The following is a 21882-nucleotide window of genomic DNA, read 5'->3' as shown; positions in this document are numbered from 1 at the left end:
TTCTGCTTCATCAATCTGTGTCTAATATTCCTCCTCCTCCTCCTCCTCCTGCTCCTCCTCCTGAAACCTCACGTAATCACGCTGAACGGGCAATTTTTCTTAGGGCCACAAGGCTCACTCAAATAATTTTTCAGAACAATTTTTATAAGTTTCAATGCGCTTAAAAGCATTGGAACTTTAACTTGAACCAATTTTTCGTTACACTGGGCTGCCTCCAGGCCTAGTTACCACTTAAGCCACATTAACCAAAGCGATTAATGGGTTTCACCTGCCCTCTTGGCTGGCCATGGCCAATTTTTGGGATGTACATTAGTACTGTTGATACAGCAATTTTTGTGGGCCCTCGCCTACAGTGTAATCAAATTAATTTTTAGCCCACCTGCATTACAGCTGACGTTACCTCAGCTGTGTTGGGCAATGCAATGGGATATTTTTATGTACCGCCGGTGGGTTCCAGGGAGCCACCCATGCTGTAGGTGCACACTGAGTTTTTAATACATCTGTACACTTCTAAAGAACCCGTCTGACTGGGGCATGCAGTGTGGGCCGAAGCCCACCTGTATTACGCACGACATTACTACCTCAGCTGTGTTGGGCAATGCAATGGGATATTTTTGTGTACCGCCGGTGGGTTCCAGGGAGCCACCCATGCTGTAGGTGCACACTGAGTTTTTAATACATCTGTACACTTCTAAAGAACCCGTCTGACTGGGGCATGCAGTGTGGGCCGAAGCCCACCTGTATTACGCACGACATTACTACCTCAGCTGTGTTGGGCAATGCAATGGGATATTTCTATGTACCGCCGGTGGCTTCCTGGCACCCACCCAGGCAGTGGGTCCACAGGGAGTTTAACCTACATGTGTCCACTTGTAAAGAACCCCAGTCTGACTGGGGCATGCAGTGTGGGCCGAAGCCCACCTGCATTAAGCACGACATTACTACCTCAGCTGTGTTGGGCAATGCAATGGGATATTTTTGTGTACCGCCGGTGGGTTCCAGGGAGCCACCCATGCTGTAGGTGCACACTGAGTTTTTAATACATCTGTACACTTCTAAAGAACCCGTCTGACTGGGGCATGCAGTGTGGGCCGAAGCCCACCTGTATTACGCAGGACATTACTACCTCAGCTGTGTTGGGCAATGCAATGGGATATTTCTATGTACCGCCGGTGGCTTCCTGGCACCCACCCAGGCAGTGGGTCCACAGGGAGTTTAACCTACATGTGTCCACTTGTAAAGAACCCCAGTCTGACTGGGGCATGCAGTGTGGGCCGAAGCCCACCTGCATTAACCCTTTCCAGTCCACTGTGTGACCTGTGAAGACATTAGGGTTTAAGGCTGTACAGCTCCGTTGTTGGTAGACGTCCGTCGGGGTTCTCTTACTGTATATTGCCAGCCTCTCTGCTGTCGGAGCCTATCCTACGTGTCAGCTCATGCAGTACTGGCTTTAGCCAGCATATAGCGCCGTTGTATAACGGCAGAAAAAGAGTAAGCCCCCTAGGAAAACCATATACAAATTGGATTGGAAAGGGTTAAGCACAACATTACTACCTCAGCTGTGTTGGGCAATGCAATGGGATATTTCTGTGTACTGCCGGTGGGTTCCAGGGAGCCACCCATGCTGTGGGTCGACAGGGACTTCACAATAGGGAGTTGTACCTGCCTGTGTCTATGAATTAAAAAGCCCGGTCTGACTGGGGCATGCAGACACCTTGACAGAATGAATAGTGTGTGGCACATAGGTTCCCCATTGCTATGCCCACGTGTGCAGCTCCTGATGGCGGTGGCACAGGATTCTATTTCTCATTGCTTCTGTACAGCATTGTGGGCTATCGCTCCGCCACTTTTAAAGAGGGTCGCTGCCTAGCCGTGCCAACCTCTGCAGTGTGTGCCTGCGGTTCCTCCTCATGGCAGACGCACTTCTAAATAGACATGAGCGTGGTGTGGCATGAGGGCAGCTGAAGACTGCGCAGGGACACTTTGGTGTGCGCTGTGGGGGGGAGGGGGGGTTGGGCAGCATGTAACCCAGGAGAAGTGTCAGTGGAGTGTCATCCAGGCAGTGATTGTGCTTTGTTGGAGGTAGTGTGGTGCTTAGCAAAGGTATGCCATGCTAATGAGGGCTTTTCAGAAGTAAAAGTTGTTGGGAGGGGGGGGGGGGCCCACTCTTGCCGGTATTGTGGCTTAATAGTGGGACCTGTGAACTTGAGATGCAGCCCAACACGTAGCCCCTCGCCTGCCCTATCCGTCACTGTGTCATTCCCATCACTTTCCTGAATTGCCCAGATTTTCACACATGAAAACCTTAGCGAGCATCGGCGAAATACAAAAATGTTCTGGTCGCCCATTGACTTCAATGGGGTTCGTTGTTCGAAACGAACCCTCGAGCATCACGGGAAGTTCGTTCCGAATAACGAACACCCGAACATTTTGGTGTTCGCTCATCTCTAATCTCAACCAAATCCCCAACTTCATTTTCTGAAATGCAGCTGCAGACTTGCAAGGAACCTCCCCCATGCTTCAGTGTTGCTTGTAGGCACTCATTATTGTACTAGTTTTCAGCCCTTCGGCATCTACAACTATAGCTATGGTCCTCAACATTGTCAGTTTCTTTGTGCTTCCTTAAAAGAGCTTGAACAGTAGATCTTGAAACCTTTGCGTTGAAATCTGCATTGAAATCTTTGCCTGGGGGAGACCTTGCTGATGCAGTATAATTACCTTGTGTCCTGTTGCTGTGATCAGTTCTGCCATTGGTATATGATGTGTGACATGAAACTGTCTTCCACAACCTCACCTTTGTTACAGAGTTTGGCTGTTCCTCACACAGTTTTAAGCCTCTTCAACAGCTGTTTCTACTTCAGTTAATGACTGTGTTTCAAGTTACATATAAAAATGATGATCATTATCACCTGTTTGGTATTACTGGTTAATCATACACCTGACTATAAACCAATAAAATCCTTGACTTTGTGCAAGTGTACCTAGAGCAAATATTGATTTGATTTAAATTTCTCATTCGTTCATTCACATTGCATATTATTAATTGACAAAAAAAACCAAAACTATTAACACTTTCATTTTTGAAAGCATCCTTACTTTGCATCATTTTCCCACACCTTCCTAAAGTGTTTGCACAGTGCTGTATATGTGTGTGACTGTATCTCAGAACATCATTTCATAGTAATGAATCAATTGTCTTTTTAGTTTTAGGCTAATAAAGCTTAACGGCTATGATCACATTTGGGGAGAGGTAGGGGGGGCATTTTTTCACCTATGTGCATGTATTGTGGGCTGACAATCATTTTTGCAATACAGTTTGACTAAACATTTTGCACGGATTGTCTTCTGCAGTTCCTACTTATCACTGTAGTCTAAAGGTACTTTTAGACAAAATGGTTATTGTTCAAAAAAGTGTTCAAATGAGCGAAAGTGAATAATAATCATTTGGTCTAAACGTGAGCCATCGACCAAACGCCAATCATTCACTTTTCATTCGTCATTCATTTTATGCAGGTATAAAAACCATCGTTGGCTCATTCACATATCATTTGAATACAGGGGTTGAACAAGGGCTGGTTAAACTGGTTGTACAGCGAATGTGAAAGACTAAACGATTCTTGCTTGAACGTTCTGAAGACATTTTGATCTACTGAGCATGCTCAGGGTGACGGAACACAGGGATTGCCTTGGCAATGTGTCTCCCGTGAATATTATGTGTTCCTCTATTGGTTGCACATACTGTTGCTCCTATTGGTCTTTACACTGATGTCTGTGCATTGCACTCAGAGCCATTATTGGTTGATCCCTCTGTCTGTCACACAGCTGATTGGTGGTGAGATGATACTGAGCCCACCTCTTACTGATATATATGTCTGTTACAGCTGGGTGCTGCATCTATAGCTCCATGTACCCTGAGGACACTAGTTGTCTGGCAGAACATGTCGGGGAGCTCTAGTGCTTGGTTTTAGCTTCAGATCTGTGCTGTAGGCAGTTATCTCCTCACTATTGATTGTGGTGCTCTCAGTATATTAGTACCACTGATACCAGTCAGTGACTAGTGTCATATATGCACAAGTTCACATGGTCATATTGGTTTCTATGACTCGCTGTACATAAGCCATTGTGCTGGAGTCGGTGGAGTGAGCACAGCACCACCCTTCCTGATAAAGTATAAATACACCCAATGTATTTAGTGAGGCAGGTAGTTTATATCTTCAGACTCTGCGTCTGTATAATTCTCTTCTGCTGCTATGGCATATCTGTTCTTTTCATATCTTTTTGAGGTGGAATTTTATACGTGATTAATAAAAGTTTACTTTTAAGGGTTGTTGCTTTTAGCAAATATGTATTGGTTTGGGATCTCCTATTAAGACTTAAGGGCCAGTTACATGGGATGATTATCGTTCAAAATTAGTTTAAACACACTAAGTGGAGCGATAATCGTCCTGTCTAAATGCAAAAAAATCATTTACTATTTGTTCACTTATCGTGAATTATCGTTGACTTTCAGTCAGCATAAAAAACATCACTAGATGGGAGGCTTCTCCTTGCGTGTAAACGCTCCCTGCTTCACATAGAAAGTGGGCTGTTGAGCTAGAAGCCCGCGATCCAGTGGTGAACTCTGGCTGTCTAAACGCTGTGCACGAGCGCTAATGACCTTAGCGGGGACATCAGTGCTTGTGTAGTCATTTAGACCAGTGTTTCTCAACTCCAGGCCTCACACCCTCCTAGCAGGTCATCTTTTAAGGATTTGCTCAGTGTTGCCCAGGTGACGTAATTATTGTCGGTACCTCAGACATTGAGGGGGCGCTGAGGACTGGAATTGAGAAACACTGGTTTCTAAACTTGTTCCACCTAAGGCTTCCTTCACATGAGTATATGCGTCTTCACGCTGGCCGCATCGCAGCCATAAAATTGTGTGAATATGTGCTCCACTTCAGTCTTTACTTCCATCAAAAACAGAAGCTAGATAGAATGGAAGGAAGCTGAAATAAAATAAGACCCATTGAAATCAATGAGGATTTTATTTTTTCATTTTTTGTGCTCTTAGAACAGAACAGAAAAACAGAAAACAAAATCCTAATGTGAACACAGACCTCTTTCAGACAAGCAAAATGGAATAATGAAACCAGGAGTTTGTGGTCAGACAATGCAGGACAGAGTCTGGGGAGCAACATACCCATCCAGACTGCTGTCGGCAACCTCTGCTTATTCTGCTGGATTAAAAAAAAAAAAGTTTTATACTACTTTAAAAATAAGTAGTATAAACCAGCCAAGCCTAGAGAGAAGTTTCCTGTTCTGAAAGCTCCCAGAACATCGCTAACCATGACAACACAGGAGAATGTCGTCTGAGCGATTGAAGGGTGTTTCCAGGGGGCTGGATAACTTTTTGATTTCATTCCCTGCCTGTGGGTGGTTTTCCGAGCGGATGATACATTGTCTATATGCGTACATCCACGTGAAAAACCGCACGCATACGTGACCATATGCAATTTGCTTCCACAATCATTCGCAGGTCTTCTGCTGCGGATATCCATACAAGGAACCCGATCCACTCATGTGAGCCTGGCCCTAATATTTCAGTTCTACTACTTTATAAATCACTAGTCAGACACCATAAAGGATTTTGCATACTACTTTGGACATAAGTGTATAAGAAATGCATAGTAGAGATTGACACGAGATTTAAAGGTTGAGCAACCAAAGTAATAATTGGAAGTGGACTGCAGTACCCAGAGAGATTATCAAAATTGGTTATACTTAGTTTCGAATAATATGATATTTGTATACCTTTCATATGGTCTCATCAGCTTATAGTCATACTGGGTACAGCCTCTTCATAGTCTATTCAAGCTATATTTCTTGTAGGGTTTCAATAAAAGCTTCCAGTTTTTCCTGTTATGTTACCCTGACGTTTATGCCTTTCTTCTCATTGACAGATCCTTTACGTCCTCCCTTGTTCTTTGTAGACCCTTCTAGTGGTAGGATCTGGGATGGGGGCAATGTAACTTTATACTGTTCAGCCCCTGAAGAGTATGAAAGAACTAGATTCCACTTTCTGAATGACACAGATGGGATAATAAGTGTATCCAGTTATAAAAAACAGACAACAGCCGCAGTAACCATCAACATGAGGAAATCAAATAGTACTTCATCTACCAAATACTTCTGCCAATACACAGCAGAGATTAAAGGACGCTCATTGCTGTCACCAAAGAGTCCTCAAATTGAGATTATTGTTTCAGCAAGTAAGTAGCCCCATAGTGGTAAGCATATGTTTGCAGAGGGAGCAAATGCTACTGATTTTCTCCAAAGCAAAAGGTGAAATCTGCTGCAAATTTGTAGCATTCCTGCACTGAAAAATGCAACAAAATCTGCACCATTTGGTGTGATTTTTATGGCTATGGATCTTTAGCAGATTAGCTGTGGACTTTCTGCTGCAATTTTTCCCTGCGGGTACATACCTTCACAATCATTCTGAACATTAGAAGATACAGGGGTGGACAAAAATATGGAAACACTGTACGAAGTGCTTGCCTTAAAGGGGTTGTCCCGCGGCAGCAAGTGGGTCTATACACTTCTGTATGGCCATATTAATGCACTTTGTAATGTACATTGTGCATTAATTATGAGCCATACAGAAGTTATAAAAAGTTTTTCACTTACCTGCTCCGCTGCTGGCGTCCTCGTCTCCATGGTTGCCGTCTAATTTTCGCCGTCTAAAATGGTCGAATGGCCAAATTAGACGCGCTTGCGCAGTCCGGGTCTTCTGCTTTTCTGAATGGGGCTCCGTGTAGCTCCGCCCCGTCACGTGCCGATTCCAGCCAATCAGGAGGCTGGAATCGGCAATGGACCGCACAGAAGAGCTGCGGTCCACGGAGGAAGAAGATCCCGGCGGCCATCTTCAACCGGTAAGTATAGAAGTCACCGGAGCGCGGGGATTCAGGTAAGCGCTGAGCGTTTTTTTTTTTAAGTCCCTGCATCGGGGTTGTCTCGCGCCGAACGGAGGGGGGGGGGGGGGGTTGAAAAAAAACAAAACCCGTTTCGGCGCGGGACAACCCCTTTAAATTACATTGTATTATAAATTATATTTTAATAAGAAATGGTGAGACTGATTTTAACTGAAGGTAATATGACAAGTGAACATCTACTTGAGCAACAAGGCACTATTTGTCAGCGGTTTGAGCCACTTAGCTGCTGTTACCAGCTGGCTTCCAAAATCACCCAGAGCAGGGCAAGAGGGGAGGTAAACACAAATTTGGTGGGAAAGCTCTCAGCCAAGCAGGGGTCAAAAGGGCAGGTCAATGCTAAGGATTAAAATCCCATGCCTTTTGTATGTTTTTTCTATATTTTTGTCCACCCCCTGTATGTACTGAAGAGTCAAAACCAACTTGCGATGTAACCTATAACTTTTTTTTATTCCTCAGAAGGATCTCTACTGTGGCTGATAGCTATTGGAGTGGGTGCTGGGATAGCTGTACTGATTATAATTGTTGCTTTAATCTACTGGGTTCTGTTGGCCAAGAAAGGTAAGATTTACATACATTTTAAGATGCAAGACCTATAGCGTTCTGATAAAATGGATGCTTTATAGTGAGGTTTCATATTCTCCCAACAAGTCCATATTTGACAGTCTCGGTTTTGTCTATGATGATGAACAGTATTCCTGCAAGAGTTCCTACTTATATTAAAAGACTTTGTTGAATTACTTGGCAAACTCAGCAAGACACTAGTAGCGTTCTCAGTCACAATTACTAGAATAGGTTCATGACAAAAAAGGAAATGTCAGACAGAGAACTCTTTCACAAACTCCACAGAATGAGGGGGTTAAAGAGGGTTAATTAGGATAATTAATTATAATTAAAGAAACTCAATTTCTGTTACTAATAACAACTAATTAGATGAAGGGCATGGGAAACAACAATATTGTTTATCTGTGTGCAATGGTTCATTTATGTTGGTCAGTTTCATGGCTGGATCGCAGCCTGTGAAGACAGTTGGGCAAAACACGTATGGGACTGATTGTGTGGGAAATGGAGAGTAATAGCACCCATTATATGACATAAAGGATATCTACTCTATTATATATTTTAATGTCAAGCTGTACATAAAACTGCCATAGAGTGTCCATATAAATGTACTATTTAATGCCTGCATAATAATGCAAATAATACGAAAATACATAGCCTGAATAATAGTAGCACCGCCGCAGCCATGAACTTTGTCATCAGTCGTCAGGAGGAAATTTTGGCAGAGATATGCTTGGTAGGGATGAGGTAACGGAGGCTGTAAGTGGTAGAGGCTTCAAGCAAGTTGTCACATTTGATGGTGCTAGAATCCATAGTTATTGTATATATAAATGAGACTACTTTGTGCAAGGCAACGCTTATGTTTTCCTTTTCTATTACAGATACAAAAAAAGACATTGAAGTGTCAAAGCCAGTTCGTGATGTAAGTTAATACTTAAGTATATATCCTCAGTTTTGACTAAGGGTGGGCTCACATGCATACTTGCTGCGTGCTGACAATCCCCATGCATCTCGGTGTGCATGCGTGCCAAGATAGTGCATACTGCGTTTTGTTTCACGTGAGGAATACGTGCACAAATACAATAGTGGTGTGAGTGGTCCAATAGAAATCAATGGGCTATTGGCATCGCGTGTCATTACATCATACTGTGATCGGGCAGGCAGTCTTTTAAGCCACACTTTCAAAAGGCCCCCGGCTACCATGATACCCACACGGCTCCCTGCGATCTCATAGTGGGCTGCTGTATGGATTTAAACAATTAACAGCCATGCGGCTTATCGGAGCTGTTGCCGCAGGTGTTGGCTGTAAGAAACAGCTGGTGCCCGCGATATGTACAGGGAGATCACCCCACAATCCTCCTCCATACATAACTTGCCACTGCAGGCCCTCAAAAGGTGTGTCGGCGGTCGTTAAGGGGTTAATGACTGCCTGTTTACTGTGGATGGAGGCTGGCAGGTGAAGTGATCTCCAGCCTACTCCGAGTCCTCTCTGTGAGCGATCATCGCTCCAGTGTGAAAACACAGGAGCAATTGTTGTTGGGAAAACTGTTGGGTGCTTAATGGTCCGACAGTCACCCTGTGTGAAAGGACCCGAAGGCCACCTTCATACAAGGCAATCTGTTGCAGTTTTTATGTACATTGTTTAGCTATCTTGGGAGTAAAGAGAAGCAGCAGGCAGTCACATGCCATTCATTGTGCATGTGACTGCTCAGCCACTCACAGGCTTCAGTGGTAATTCTTCTATGGTCATTGAAGCCTATGAGCGGCTGAGAGATAACGTACACAATGTATAGCATGTGACCAACTCCTGCTTCTTCCGGCTTCCAAGCAGCGGGCACCAGAGCTGCAGCGCTGGATGGGGAGCTGCCGGCCTTGGTGAGTATTCAATTATTCTTCATTTTATGTCTTTAAAACTTTTTTATGTCCTAGAAAACCCTTTTAAGCAAGAGTTGAACTACAACACTGAATTGCATAACAACTTTTTTATATTCTGCAGAAATATCTTACATCTCATCTCTATAGACTATATTTTAGACTCAGTATTCATTTTCTCTTCTGATAGGGTGGATGCAAAGTCACGTCATTATAACCTTCTAGAAGAAGTCTGAAAATGGTTTGAGGTTTGAAAAGCAAATGCTGACAAAATCTCATCACACAACACGGTTCAGAACCCAGCTTTGTATGCTGCCACACAACAGTTGTGCCTGTGGGTTCCTGACTCAATGTTGGCAAGCGAGACCTTGGACTTGAGCTTATGTGAAACCTCTCTACCTCTGATAAGAAGCAAAGCATTGAAGTCACTACTGGATGTTTAAGAAACTTTGCACAAACAAACTGACATAATCACCTGTATCTAAAGCCAGTCAATCTTTTTGCAACACTAAGCCTAACTAAACAAAGCCATCAATATGTGATTGGTGTGTAGACTCTCAGCTTTAATTCAAGGGGCTTTATAAAAATATTTCATTAACCATTTAGGAATGGTGAATGGTCCACAAATCATGTCCTATGAGGAACGGTTAAAGGATCTGGGAATGTTTAGCTTGCAAAAAAGAAGGCTGAGAGGAGACTTAATAGCTGTCTACAAATATCTGAAGGGCTGTCACAGTGCAGAGGGATCAGCCCTATTCTCATCTGCACAAGGAAAGACTAGAAACAATGGGATGAAACTGAAAGGGAGTAGAGACAGATTAGATATTAGACAGTGAGGGTGGTCAATGAGTGGAACAGGTTGCCACGGGGAGTGGTGAGTTCTTCTTCAATTGAAGGCTTCAAACAGAGGCTGGACAGACATCTATATGGGATGATTTAGTGATTCCTGAACTGAGCAGGGGATTGGACCTGATTCACCTGGAGGTCCCTTCCAACTCTACCATTCTGTGAATTGCAGCCATTTTTTACATTGGTCCTCCATTCTCATAGAGTGAAAAGTGATAGGACAAGCTAACATAATTGTAAATGTGAGGCCCTTTTTATTACACGTTTCACCTCATGTTCAGAGGTTCCATCATAATTTATATCTACAATCTCAAAAATGGGATTGGGACAAACCCCTGAATGGAAGCTATCTTTACCATTGTAGATATCTGCTGAAAGAGAGACCAATAGATTTCTGTTTCAGTTGGTTACCATCATTTCTGGCATATTATGCTGGAAATAATGTGGACCATGTTATTGTTTCTGCCGCAAAATGCCAGAAACCAACGAAAACTTGCCGAAATGGAGACCTCCAAGTTTCCTTTTTTATGCCAAAAACAATAACCTGGTGAACCACGTTAGTCTTAACAGCACAAAATGCTGGAAATTAATGGATACCTGCTAAAATGGAGACCTATTGGTCTCCATTTCAATAGATTTCTACAGTGGTACTGAACTTGGTCAACAGTTACTTAGAATTTATTATATATTGTCTCATTCTTCATATAGTCTTCTCGGAAAGTTCTGACACAATGATAAAGTGCCAATTCAGAATTACTGCTGTTGAAGGATAACTGTTTATTGTTTGTTCCTTTTTTTTAATTATATTCTGAATAACCTTTTAGGTTTTTTTATGTTGTGTATATAGAACAAAATCTTCAGTTTTTGATACAAATAAACACATTTACTTATGTTGTATAAAACGGAGTCAATAAACAGTATTCATGTAATACTGACCAACACTGCAGAATATCATCCTCCACTTGTAATCTACTGTAAGGCCTCATGTCCAACGGCATACACGGATTCCACATGGGGAATACCGCATGGAATCTGCCCGTGCCCGTGGCCAGCAACCCTGTGTACCTGCCTGAGTCGTTCTGTACTGCGGATATGTGCGGAAATGCCGGCCGACACACCGGCGCACATGTGCAGTACATATATTTTTTTACATTTCCTGCTCTTGCCACGGAAACCGCAGCCCATGCACAGTGTCAACTGCAGTCGGGCTGTGGATCAGGTGGCTTCTATTGACTTCAAGGGAAGCCGTCCCTGCGAGAACCGCAATAACATGGAGCATGCTGCGATTTTTCATCCGCGAGTGGAAACCACAATTAATTTCCACTCATGTACATGAAAAATCATTTTTCCAGAGCATGCTATGTAGGGTGATTGCTGTGTAATCTGGAGTGGAACGCCTGCTACGGATTCCACAGTAAAAATCCACCTGTGGACATGAGGCCTAAATTATTTCTTCTTGATCAAAGGTTATTATCACATAAATATCAGTAGACATAGCTCATACAGATTGTAGGGCAACTAAAGTGAATGGGTTTAATAAGCACTTACATTTTTCTATTTCATTTTGATTTTGTGCTTTAAACATGCCGTTATGATGTGGGTCTTACATTTTCATTGATCTCTGCACTTTGAGACAACTTGTGCTAATATGATAGCCAATGTGATAACTAGAAAAAGTGCAAATCACTTTATTCATCAGGAATGATGATTATGAAGCAAGTGCTGGTTGGTGTCTACGGTGTGACAGGCAGGCGGCTTAGTCACATGGGCACATCAGCACCCGTGTAACTGCACGAAGAAGACAGCCGCACTTCAGGACGGATGACTCTCCGCAGCGCCGGAAAAAAGAACACATGTCCGGCAATGGAGCCGGTCACATGTTCTTTCTTCCCGCGGTGCTGAGATTCGTCTTTTAGTACCGATGCGCCCGTGTGACTAAGCCCAGAGGCGGCACTTTTAAAAAAATAAAAATAAACTAACTTTACAAAAACATGAGAGGTGGTTTGATATCTCCCCATAGGAGGGTACTGGTACTTTAAATGTTGCATAATAACACTTAGCATAATTTCTCTTAAAGTGACAGTAAACAATTAGTCATTGTATATCATATGCGTACTCATTACCTGTTGTTTTTCACTGGCGTATATTCTCTTCCGATTGATGGCACGTGATTTACAAGCCTTTCTTCATCATGCCTGACACTGATTATACAATCTTCATACTGACCCTTTCGGAGCTGTGTCCTTTCCTTAATGGACACCCAACATCATTGATGTCATTAGCACTTGGATCTTTTTCACAATAAAATGTGTCACTATGCCTGTTATTAGTCTCACATGCATGCAGCACAATACGTTACACTGAGATGACAATCACTGAACAGTCCAATGGGCGATCCAATCAGCGATTGACAGCTATCTGTGTATGACTGCACATACAGGGGCAGCTGTCAGTCACTGATAGGACCGCCCATTGGACTGCTCAGCTCAGAATGAGCAGAGGTTTAAGTGAATAAATGTTATATTAGATCTTTTCCCATAAAACTATATATCAATCTGCTCAGCTCCTCCTGCTCTATAACATGATGCCTGCAGATCAGACTGCATTTTCAGAGTGATAGGTTCCCTTTAAAAAGTAAACTAACTGCAATGCAAGGTATAGCATAAAAAAAAATAAAAAATAAAGGCAACTCACCTGCTAAACACAGACAATTCAGGGCTGATCCTACATGGTGGTTCCATTCATTTGTTAACGTCTGTAGTAATAACATCACATGATTTTACAGGTGAAATTAACATCTCGCAATGCACAGAAATCTCCTATAAAAAACTCCTGTGTAAATACACCCTTACTAGAGATGAGCGAGCACACTCGTCCGAGCTTGATGCTCGTTCGAGCATTAGGGTGTTCGAGATGCTCATTACTCGAGATGAGCACCACGTGGTACTTGAGTCAATTCCATTTCCTTCCCTGCATGTTTAGCGCCATTTTCTAGCCAATAGAAACACAGGGAAGGCATTAAAACTTCCTCCTGTGACGTTCCAGCCCTATCCCACCCCTCTGCAGTGAGTGGCTGGTGAGATCAAGTGACCGCCCAGTATTTAAAGCGGTCCCGCCCGCGGCTCGCCTCAGACACACACTGGGAGAGATCAGGGAAAGTGCTACTGCTGCTATAGGGAGAGTGTTAGTGTAGGATCCTGTCTACAAGAACCCCAACGGTCCTTCTTAGGGCCACATCTGACCATGTGCATTACTGTTGTGGCTGCTGGGAGCAGTTTTGCACAAAAAAAAAATTTTTTCATCTCGGGCTGTGCAGGCTATTACAGCTATAGTGTTCTCAGTCTGCAGTCAATTATACAGAGTATAGGAACAGTGCTGGTAAGACAGGGACAGTGGTAGTGTAGAATGGTCCTTCTTAGGGCTACCTGTGACCGTGTGCATTTTACTGCATGGCTGCTGGGAGTTGTAGTGCTTCATTATTATGCAGCTAGGCCTGTTTGCAGCCTTCCATATAATTTTTTTCTGGCTGCAGTTTGCGTTACATAACCGCTGTCAGCCTCCAACTGTACGCAAATAATTCCATAACTATTTACACCGCTCTGTGTCTGCAGTCAACTTCACGCACAGCGTGCTGCGACAGCCACTGATAGAGGGAAAGTCATATACACGCTATATAGCCTGTATTCTTTTTCAAAAAAATTACAATAAAAGCTCCTTGGTTGGGCTACCACTGACCGTCTGAAATTTACTGTGCCTCTGGTGGGAATTGTAGTGAATCACTATTGCACGGCTAGGCCTGTTTGCAGCCTTCTGTATTCTTTGTTTCTGCCTGGAGTTAGCATTACAATACCGCTGTCAGCCTCCAACTGTACGCCAATAATTCCATAATTATTTACACCGCTCTGTGTGGGCTAGAGGACATAGACGTGGGCGTGGGCGAGGACGCGGAGGTCCAAGTGAGGGTGTGGGCACAGGCCGAGTTCCTGGTCCAGGTGAATCGCAGCCAGCTGCTGCGGGATTAGGAGAGAGGCAAGTTTCTGGGGTCCCCACCTTCATATCACAATTTTTAGGTCCCCATGGTAGACCTTCATTACAAACAGAGCAGTGTGAGCAGGTCCTGTCGTGGATGGCAGAAAATGCATCCAGCAATCTATCGACCACCCAGTCTTCTACGTCGTCCACTGCTGCAACTCTGAATCCTCTCGCTGCTGCTCCTCCTTAATCCCAGCCTCCTCACTCCATGAAAATGACACATTCTGATGAGCAGACACACTCCCAGGAACTGTTCTCGGGCCCTGCCTTGATTGGGAAAAAATGGTTCTTCTCTCACCTGAGGAGTTTGTCGTGACCGATGCCCAACCTTTGGAAAGTTCCCGGGGTCCGGGTGATGAAGCTGGGGACTTCCGGCAACTGTCTCAATAGCTTTCAGTGGGTGAGGAGGACGATGATGATGAGACACAGTTGTCTATCAGTGAGGTAATAATAAGGGCAGTAAGTCCGAGGGAGGAGCGCACAGAGGATTCGGAGGAAGAGCCGCTGGATGATAAGGTGACTGACCCCACCTGGTTTGCTAAGCCAACTGAGGACAGGTCTTCAGACGGGGAGGTAAGTGCAGCAGCAGGACAGGTTGGAAGAGGCAGTGGGGTGGCCAGGGGTAGAGGCAGGGCCAGAGTGAAGAATCCCCCAAGTGTTTCCCAAAGCACCCCCTCGCGCCAAGCCACCGTGCAGAGGCCTAGGTGTTCAAAGGTGTGGATGTTTTTCAGTGAGAACACGGACGACCGACGAACAGTGGTGTGCAAGCTGTGTCGCGCCAAGATCAGCCGGGGAGCCACCACTACCAGCCTCACCACCACCAGCATGTGCAGGCATATGATGGCCGAGCACCCCACAAGGTGGGACGAAGGCTGTTCACCGCCTCCGGGTCGCACCACTGCCTCTCCCCCTGTGCCCCAACCTGCCAGTCAGATCCAACCCCCCTCTCAGGGAACAGGCATAAGCGCCTCCCGGCGTGGACCCACACCCTCACCTCCGCTGTCCTCGACCCCATCCAGCAATATCTCTCAGCGCAGCGTCCAGCTGTTGCTAGCGCAAGCATTGAAGCGAAAGCGCAAATACGCCGCCACGCACCCGCATGCTCAAGCTTTAAACATGCACATTGTCAAATTGATCAGCCTGGACACGCTGCCGTACAGGCTTGTGGAAACAGAGGCTTTCAAAAACATGATGGCGGCGGTTCCATGCTACTCGGTCCCCAGTCGCCACTATTTTTCTCGGTGGCCATCCCAGCCCTACACCAGCACGTCTCCTGCAACATCAATCGTGCTCTCACCAACGCGGTTACTGGGAAGGTCCACTTAACCACGGACACGTGGACAAGTACTGGCGGGCAGGGCCACTATATCTCCCTGACGGCACACTGGGTGAATTTGGTGGAGGCTGGGACCGAGTCAGAGCCTGGGACCGCACACATCCTACCTACACCCAGAATAGCGGGTCCTTCCTCAGTTCTGGTATTTGCGGCGGTCTATGCCACCTCCTCTAAAACCCCCCTCCTCCTCCTCCTACGCAACCTCTACCTCTCAATTAAGAAATGTGAGCAGCATGTCGCCAGCAGTCGGTGTGGTGCAGCGCGGCAGCACAGCGGTTGGCAAGCGTCAGCAGGCCGTGCTGAAACTACTCAGCCTAGGTGACAAGAGGCACACGGCCGCCGAGTTGTTGCAGGGTCTAAGAGAGCAGACCGACTTCTGGCTTTCGCCGCTGAGCCTCCAACCGGGCATGGTCATGTGTGACAACGGCCGTAACCTGGTGGCGGCTCTGCAGCCTCACACACGTGCCATGCCTGGCCCACGTCTTCAATCTGGTGGTTCAGCGGTTTCTGAAAAACTACCCGCACTTATCTGACCTGCTCAACAAGGTGCGCCGCGTCTGCGCACATTTACGCAAGTCCACCATGGACGCTGGCACCCTGCAACATCCATTTAATCTGCCAAAGCACCGGCTGCTGTGCAACGTGCCCACACGGTAGAATTCTACGCTCCACATGTTGGCCAGGCTGTATGAGCAGCGTAGAGCTATAGTGGAATACCAAGTCCAACATGTGCAGAGTAGTGGGAGTCAGCCTCCCCAATTCTTTACTGAGGAGTGGGACTGGATGGCAGACATCTGCCAGGTCCTCGGAAACTTTGAGGAGTCTACACAGATGGTGAGCGGCGATGCTGCAATCATTAGTGTCACCATTCCTCTGCTATGCCTGCTGAGAAGTTCACTGCAAAACATAAAGGCTGACGCTTTGCGGTCGGAACAGGAGATGGGGGAAGAGAGTATGCCGCTTGATAGTCAGAGCACCCTCATGTCTAAATCTCAGCGCGTTTTGGAGGAGGAGGAGGAGCAGGAGGAGGAGGGGAAAGAGACAGCTGGGCCTACTGCAGAGGGTACCCATGCTGCTTGCCTACCATCTGTTCAGCGTGTATGGCCTGTGGACGAGGAGGAGGAGGAAGTTCCTGAAAGTGATCTTCCTAGTGAGGACAGTGATGTGTTGCATACTGGTACCCTGCCACACATGGCTGACTTCATGTTAGGATGCCTTTCTTGTGACCTTCGCGTTAGACGCATTCTGGCCACTACGGATTACTGGGTGTACACCCTTCTCGACCCACGGTATAAGGAGAACCTTTCCACTCTCATTCCCGAAGAGGAAAGGGGTTCGAGAGGGATGCAATACCACAGGGCCCTGGGGGACAAACTAATGGTAAACTTCCCATCTGACAGCGCTAGCGGCAGAAGGCGCAGTTCTGAGGGCCAAGTAGCAGGGGAGGCGCGGAGATCGGGCAGCATGTTCAGCGGAGGCAGGGGAACACTCTCCAAGGCCTTTGCCAGCTTTATGGCTCCCCAGTAAGACTGCGTCACCACTCCCCAGTCAAGGCTGAGTCTGAGGGAGCACTGTAAAAAGATGGTGAAGGAGTACGTAGCCGATTGGACCACCATCCTCCGTGATGCCTCTGCTCCATACAACTATTAGGTGTCAAAGCTGGACACAGGGCACGAACTTGCGCTATATGCCCTGGAGGTGCTGGCTTGCCCTGCCGCTAGCGTCTTGTCAGAGAGGGTGTTTAGTGCAGCTGGGGGAATCATCACGGACAAGCGTACCCGTCTGTCAACTGCCAGTGCCGACATGCTTGCACGCATAAAGATGAACAAAGCTTGGATTTCCCCAGACTTCTCTTCTCCACCAGCGGACAGCAGCAATGCCTAAACAATACGTAGGCTGCACCCGCGGATGGAAGCATCGTTCTCTATCACCATCAAAAACGGGGACCTTTTAGCTTCATCAATCTGTGTATTCTATTCATCCTCCTCCTCCTGCTCCTCCTCCTCCACCGGCAGAGAGCAGCGGAACCTAAAGATTCTTTTTGCTGCAACCGCCTATACTGCTGCCACTTGAATGTTACAGGGGTCTGCCTTTACTGCTGTTACAAGGATATTACTAGGGTCTGCCTGTACTGCTGCCACTTAAATGTTAGAGGGGTCTGCCTATACTTCTGCCACGTAAATATTACAGGGATCTTCCTATACTGCTGCCACAAGGATGTTACTGGGGTCTGCCTATACTGCTGCCACGTTAATTTTTACAGGGGTTTGCCTATACTTCTGCCACAAGGATGTTACTGGGGTCTGCCTATACTGCTGCCACGTAAATGTACAGGGGTCTGCCTATACTTCTGCTACAGAAATGTTACTGGAATCTGTCTATAGTGTTACTACAGAAATGTTACAGGGGTCTGCGTATACTTCTGCTACTAAAATGTTACTGGGGTCTGCCTATACTTCTGGTACATAAATGTTACAGGGGTCTGCCTATACTTCTGCTACAGAAATGTTACAGGGGTCTGCCTATACTGTTACTACAGAAATGTTATTGGGGTCTCCTTAGACTTCTGCAACATAACTGTTACTGGGGTCAGCTTATACCTTTGCTATAGGAATATTACAGGGGTCTGTGTATACTATGGGTGCACTAAGTCTTCCCATCGCGGTGTTCTACCTATCTGGCCCCCCAAAAAACCCAGACTGACTAGGGCATGGATTGTGGGCTGAGGCCAACATGTATTTTCTCTCACGTTACCACAGCTATCCGGGGCACTGCAATGGGATTTCTTTATGTACCGTCTGTGGGTTCCTGGGAGCCACCCATGCTGTGGGTGCACACAGACTTGCCATAGCAGAGTTGTACCTGCCTGGCACTTTAAAAAAAAAAAACCAGACTGACTAGGGCATGGAGTGTGAACCGAAGCCAACATGTATTTTCTCTCACGTAACCTCAGCTATCCGGGGCACTGTAATGGGATTTCTTTATGTACCGTCTGTGGGTTCCTGGGAGCCACCCATGCTGTGGGTGCACACAGAACTCCCATAGAGGTGTTTTACCTGTCTGTCCCCAAAACACTGACAGACTTGGGTAGGGTGCAGAGTGCAGATGATTTACCCTTTGCGTTGTCGATGAGGTATCCGACACCCAAACAGAATGAGTAGTGTATGGACACATGGATTCCCCATTGCTATGTCACTCGCAGCACCTTGGGCCACCCAAGGTGTTTGCTGGGACAGAGACTGACCCTGGGCCTGCTCACATACTTCTCACACAGAGTATTGCTGCATTGTGGAGATGTGTAGAAGTGCTGGGCTGGCAGCTGAGTCCCCTTTATCACCACATTTGCAGCTCCTGATGGAGGTGGCACAGGATTGGAATGAAGATCGAACATCAATTTCTCATCGATTCTCTACAGCATTGTGGGCTATCCCCCCCCCCCCTTTAAAGAGGGTCTCTACCTCGCCCTGCAAACCCTCTGCAGTGTGTGCCTCCGGTTCTCCCTCATGGCAGACGCACTTATAAATTGACATGAGGGTGGTGTGGCTATGAAGCCAGCGTGTGGCATGAGGGCAGCTGAAGGCTGCACAGGGACACTTTTGTGTGCGCTGCGGACGCAGGGTCGTGCGGGGGGGGGGTTGGGCAGCATGTAACCCAGGAGAAGAGGCAGTGGTGTGTCCCGCAGGCAGTGATTGTGCTTGGTTGGAGGTAGTGTGGTGCTTAGCTAAGGTGTGCCTTGCTAATGAGGGTTTGTCCGAAGTAAAAATTGTTAGGGGGGCACTCTTGCCGCTATTGTGGCCTAATAGTGATACCTGGGAACCTGAGATGCAGCCCTGCATGTTGCCCCTCGCCTGCCCTATCCGTTTCTGTGTCGTTTCCATCACTTTCGTAGGTTTTCCAGATTTTCACAAATGAAAACCTTAGCGGAGCATGGATCATACACAAAAATGCTTGAGTCGCCCATTGACTTCAATGGGGTTCATTACTCGAAACGAACTCTCGAGCATCGCGGAAAGTTCAACTCGAGCAACGAGCACCCGAGCATTTTGGTGCTCGCTCTTTTTCTAACCCTTACATTGTCCCTCCCCAGGTGTCCTACTTCCTGTAATCAGATCTGATGTCACTAGGTCTTCCATTCAGTTTACCTCATCTACTCTTGCAGCCTAGTCATGGAGTCAGAATAGGCACTACTGTCAGAAGGCTGGTGAGTCGAATAGAACACCCCGCTCTTTGATTGGTTGCGTAGGTTAAGTTCATTACAACACAAGAATGGACTATGGGAAGAATGAAATGGCTGGCAATGTTCTACCAGAAAATCTTGACTCCCGATATCATGTACTGCAAAAAAAATTGTTTAGGAATAGTTGGAGGAAAATGACGAACAGTTCAATGTGTTGACTTGGCCTTCAACTTTTCCAGATCTCTCTCAGATCTAGCATCTGTGGGATGTGCTGGGAAAAACCTAAAGATTTTAAAAGATAAAATATTAATATTTTGCTGCCAGATAACAACAGAGGACATCTTGTGAAGTTCGTACTATGATGGTTTAGAACTACACAATGTTAGGTGGGTATATGGTTATGCCAGAAGGGTGACTTGAAGCTCCTGGGCCCCATTGCAAAACCTGTAACAGGGCCCCAAACTATAATGCTTTATTCATAGTACTGGGCTCCCTATATAGAGAAGAGAGGCCTTATGAGCCCCCTAAGAATCCTGGGCCCGAGTGCAACCACATCCCCTGCATTCCCTATAGTTATGCCAGTGGTTATGGCTAATCAGCGTATGATAGGCTTTTGGTTCTCAGGACTTTTGTTTAGTTCTGACACAATCTTGTGTGTGAAACATGTTCAGTAGCATCAGGCAGCAGACACCTGGTCAGTACAGCTAAACATTTGCAAAAAGTGGCACATTTATTTATTCTTTCAAAATCTTTGTGTGTCATGGAAGTATGCTTCAAATACTAGTTCTTACTCCAGATTCCCATATATCTGTTCACCAATGTTTAGAATTTGGTAAACCATTTTGCATACTTTCAAAGACGGAAACATAAACACATTGTTTATACATATGGGAGTTATCAAGTGGCGTTATAATACAGTGTATAAACTATAATCAAAAAAGAGGAATACAGGAATCATAAGTTATTAAACACACTTTTTAAACATATGGAAACCTATTAACATTTGAGCTATACTGAAACAATATATAATGATGAAGTTGATGCAATTGAACAAAAACAAATAAGAAGAAATTGACTTTTCAATGAATTTCATCCAATATTCAAGACTTCTGTCAAATTTAATGTTATCATGTATCTGTATTCCAGCTGCCATAACCCCTTAGTGACCAGGCCAAATTTTGGAAATCTGGCATGTGTCAATTTAACTTGGAATAACTCTGTAAATATTTTGCATATCTAATAATGATTTTCATTTTTTTGGCAATTGTGTAATTAAAAAAAAACTTTTTGCACAGCACACATATAAATGAAGACTTTCCCCCCAAAATGAATAGCTCTGTTTGCCCTGTGTTCAGAAACATACCAATGTGGCCCCAATCTTATGTCCATATGCACAACGGGGCCCAAACCGAAAGGAGCATTAAACTTCAACTTTTCTTTTTAACTTTTACGTGATCACCATTATCCATTGAATAACGATGGTCATGTGATCAGGGACCGCTCACCTTAAGTAGCCAGAAGTAAGGAGATTTTAAATTTCCTGGGCCCTCCCCAGCTTCTGCGCTTGTGTCCACCATTTTGCCGATGGGCACATGCGTTGCAGCTGGGTAAAGGTCTGTGGATAAAGATAATCCATGGGGACATTACCGAAAGCCTCAGGTAAGTAATTTCACCTCCACTCATGGATCGGATCCTTGACGGGAGGTAAAACTTTGACTTTTTTTTTACTTTTATGTGATAATGGCGATCATGTGACTAGGGATCACGTCCCAAGGCCCCCAGTGAGATCTTCAAGCTCTTGGCTATGTTGGGTAGCCAGAAGCAGGGAGATTTTAAATTACCACGGCAAACCTCGGCTTTTCCGCATGCGTCCGCCTATTTGGTGACGGGTGAGTGCGCAGTGGCTGGGGTAAGGTCCACAGATAAATGCAGGGGCCTTAGGTACGTAATTTCATCTTACCTCACCGATATGATCCATGAGAGGAGATGAAACTTAAACTTTTGAAACTTTTGAAACTTTTTTTTAACTTTACATGATCGCCATTAACCATTGGATAATGGCAATCATGAGACGGGGACTGCATACCACG

At 45.6% G+C, this 21882-nt stretch overlaps 2 protein-coding genes across 4 annotated transcripts in view; one reads left to right on the top strand and one right to left on the bottom strand.

The window, feature by feature from the left end:
* LOC136628202 (Fc receptor-like protein 5) overlaps positions 1 to 12566 on the top strand; it is a 54270-nt gene extending 41704 nt beyond the window's left edge. For all 3 annotated transcript variants that reach the window (XM_066603922.1, XM_066603923.1, XM_066603921.1), the window contains exons 6-9: positions 5940 to 6248; positions 7428 to 7529; positions 8411 to 8451; positions 9592 to 12566. In XM_066603922.1, coding sequence (XP_066460019.1) covers positions 5940 to 6248; positions 7428 to 7529; positions 8411 to 8451; positions 9592 to 9618 — 479 coding nt within the window. In that variant the 3' untranslated portion in view covers positions 9619 to 12566. The remainder of the gene's footprint in view (positions 1 to 5939; positions 6249 to 7427; positions 7530 to 8410; positions 8452 to 9591) is intronic.
* Positions 1 to 21882, bottom strand: part of LOC136628203 (platelet glycoprotein VI-like) — a 90633-nt gene that overhangs the window by 44779 nt on the left and 23972 nt on the right. The window lies entirely within an intron of this gene.

Source organism: Eleutherodactylus coqui, chromosome 5, assembly GCF_035609145.1.
Source record: "Eleutherodactylus coqui strain aEleCoq1 chromosome 5, aEleCoq1.hap1, whole genome shotgun sequence".
Classification (NCBI taxonomy): Eukaryota; Metazoa; Chordata; class Amphibia; order Anura; family Eleutherodactylidae; genus Eleutherodactylus; species Eleutherodactylus coqui.
This window is presented reverse-complemented; position numbering and strand designations above follow the sequence as displayed.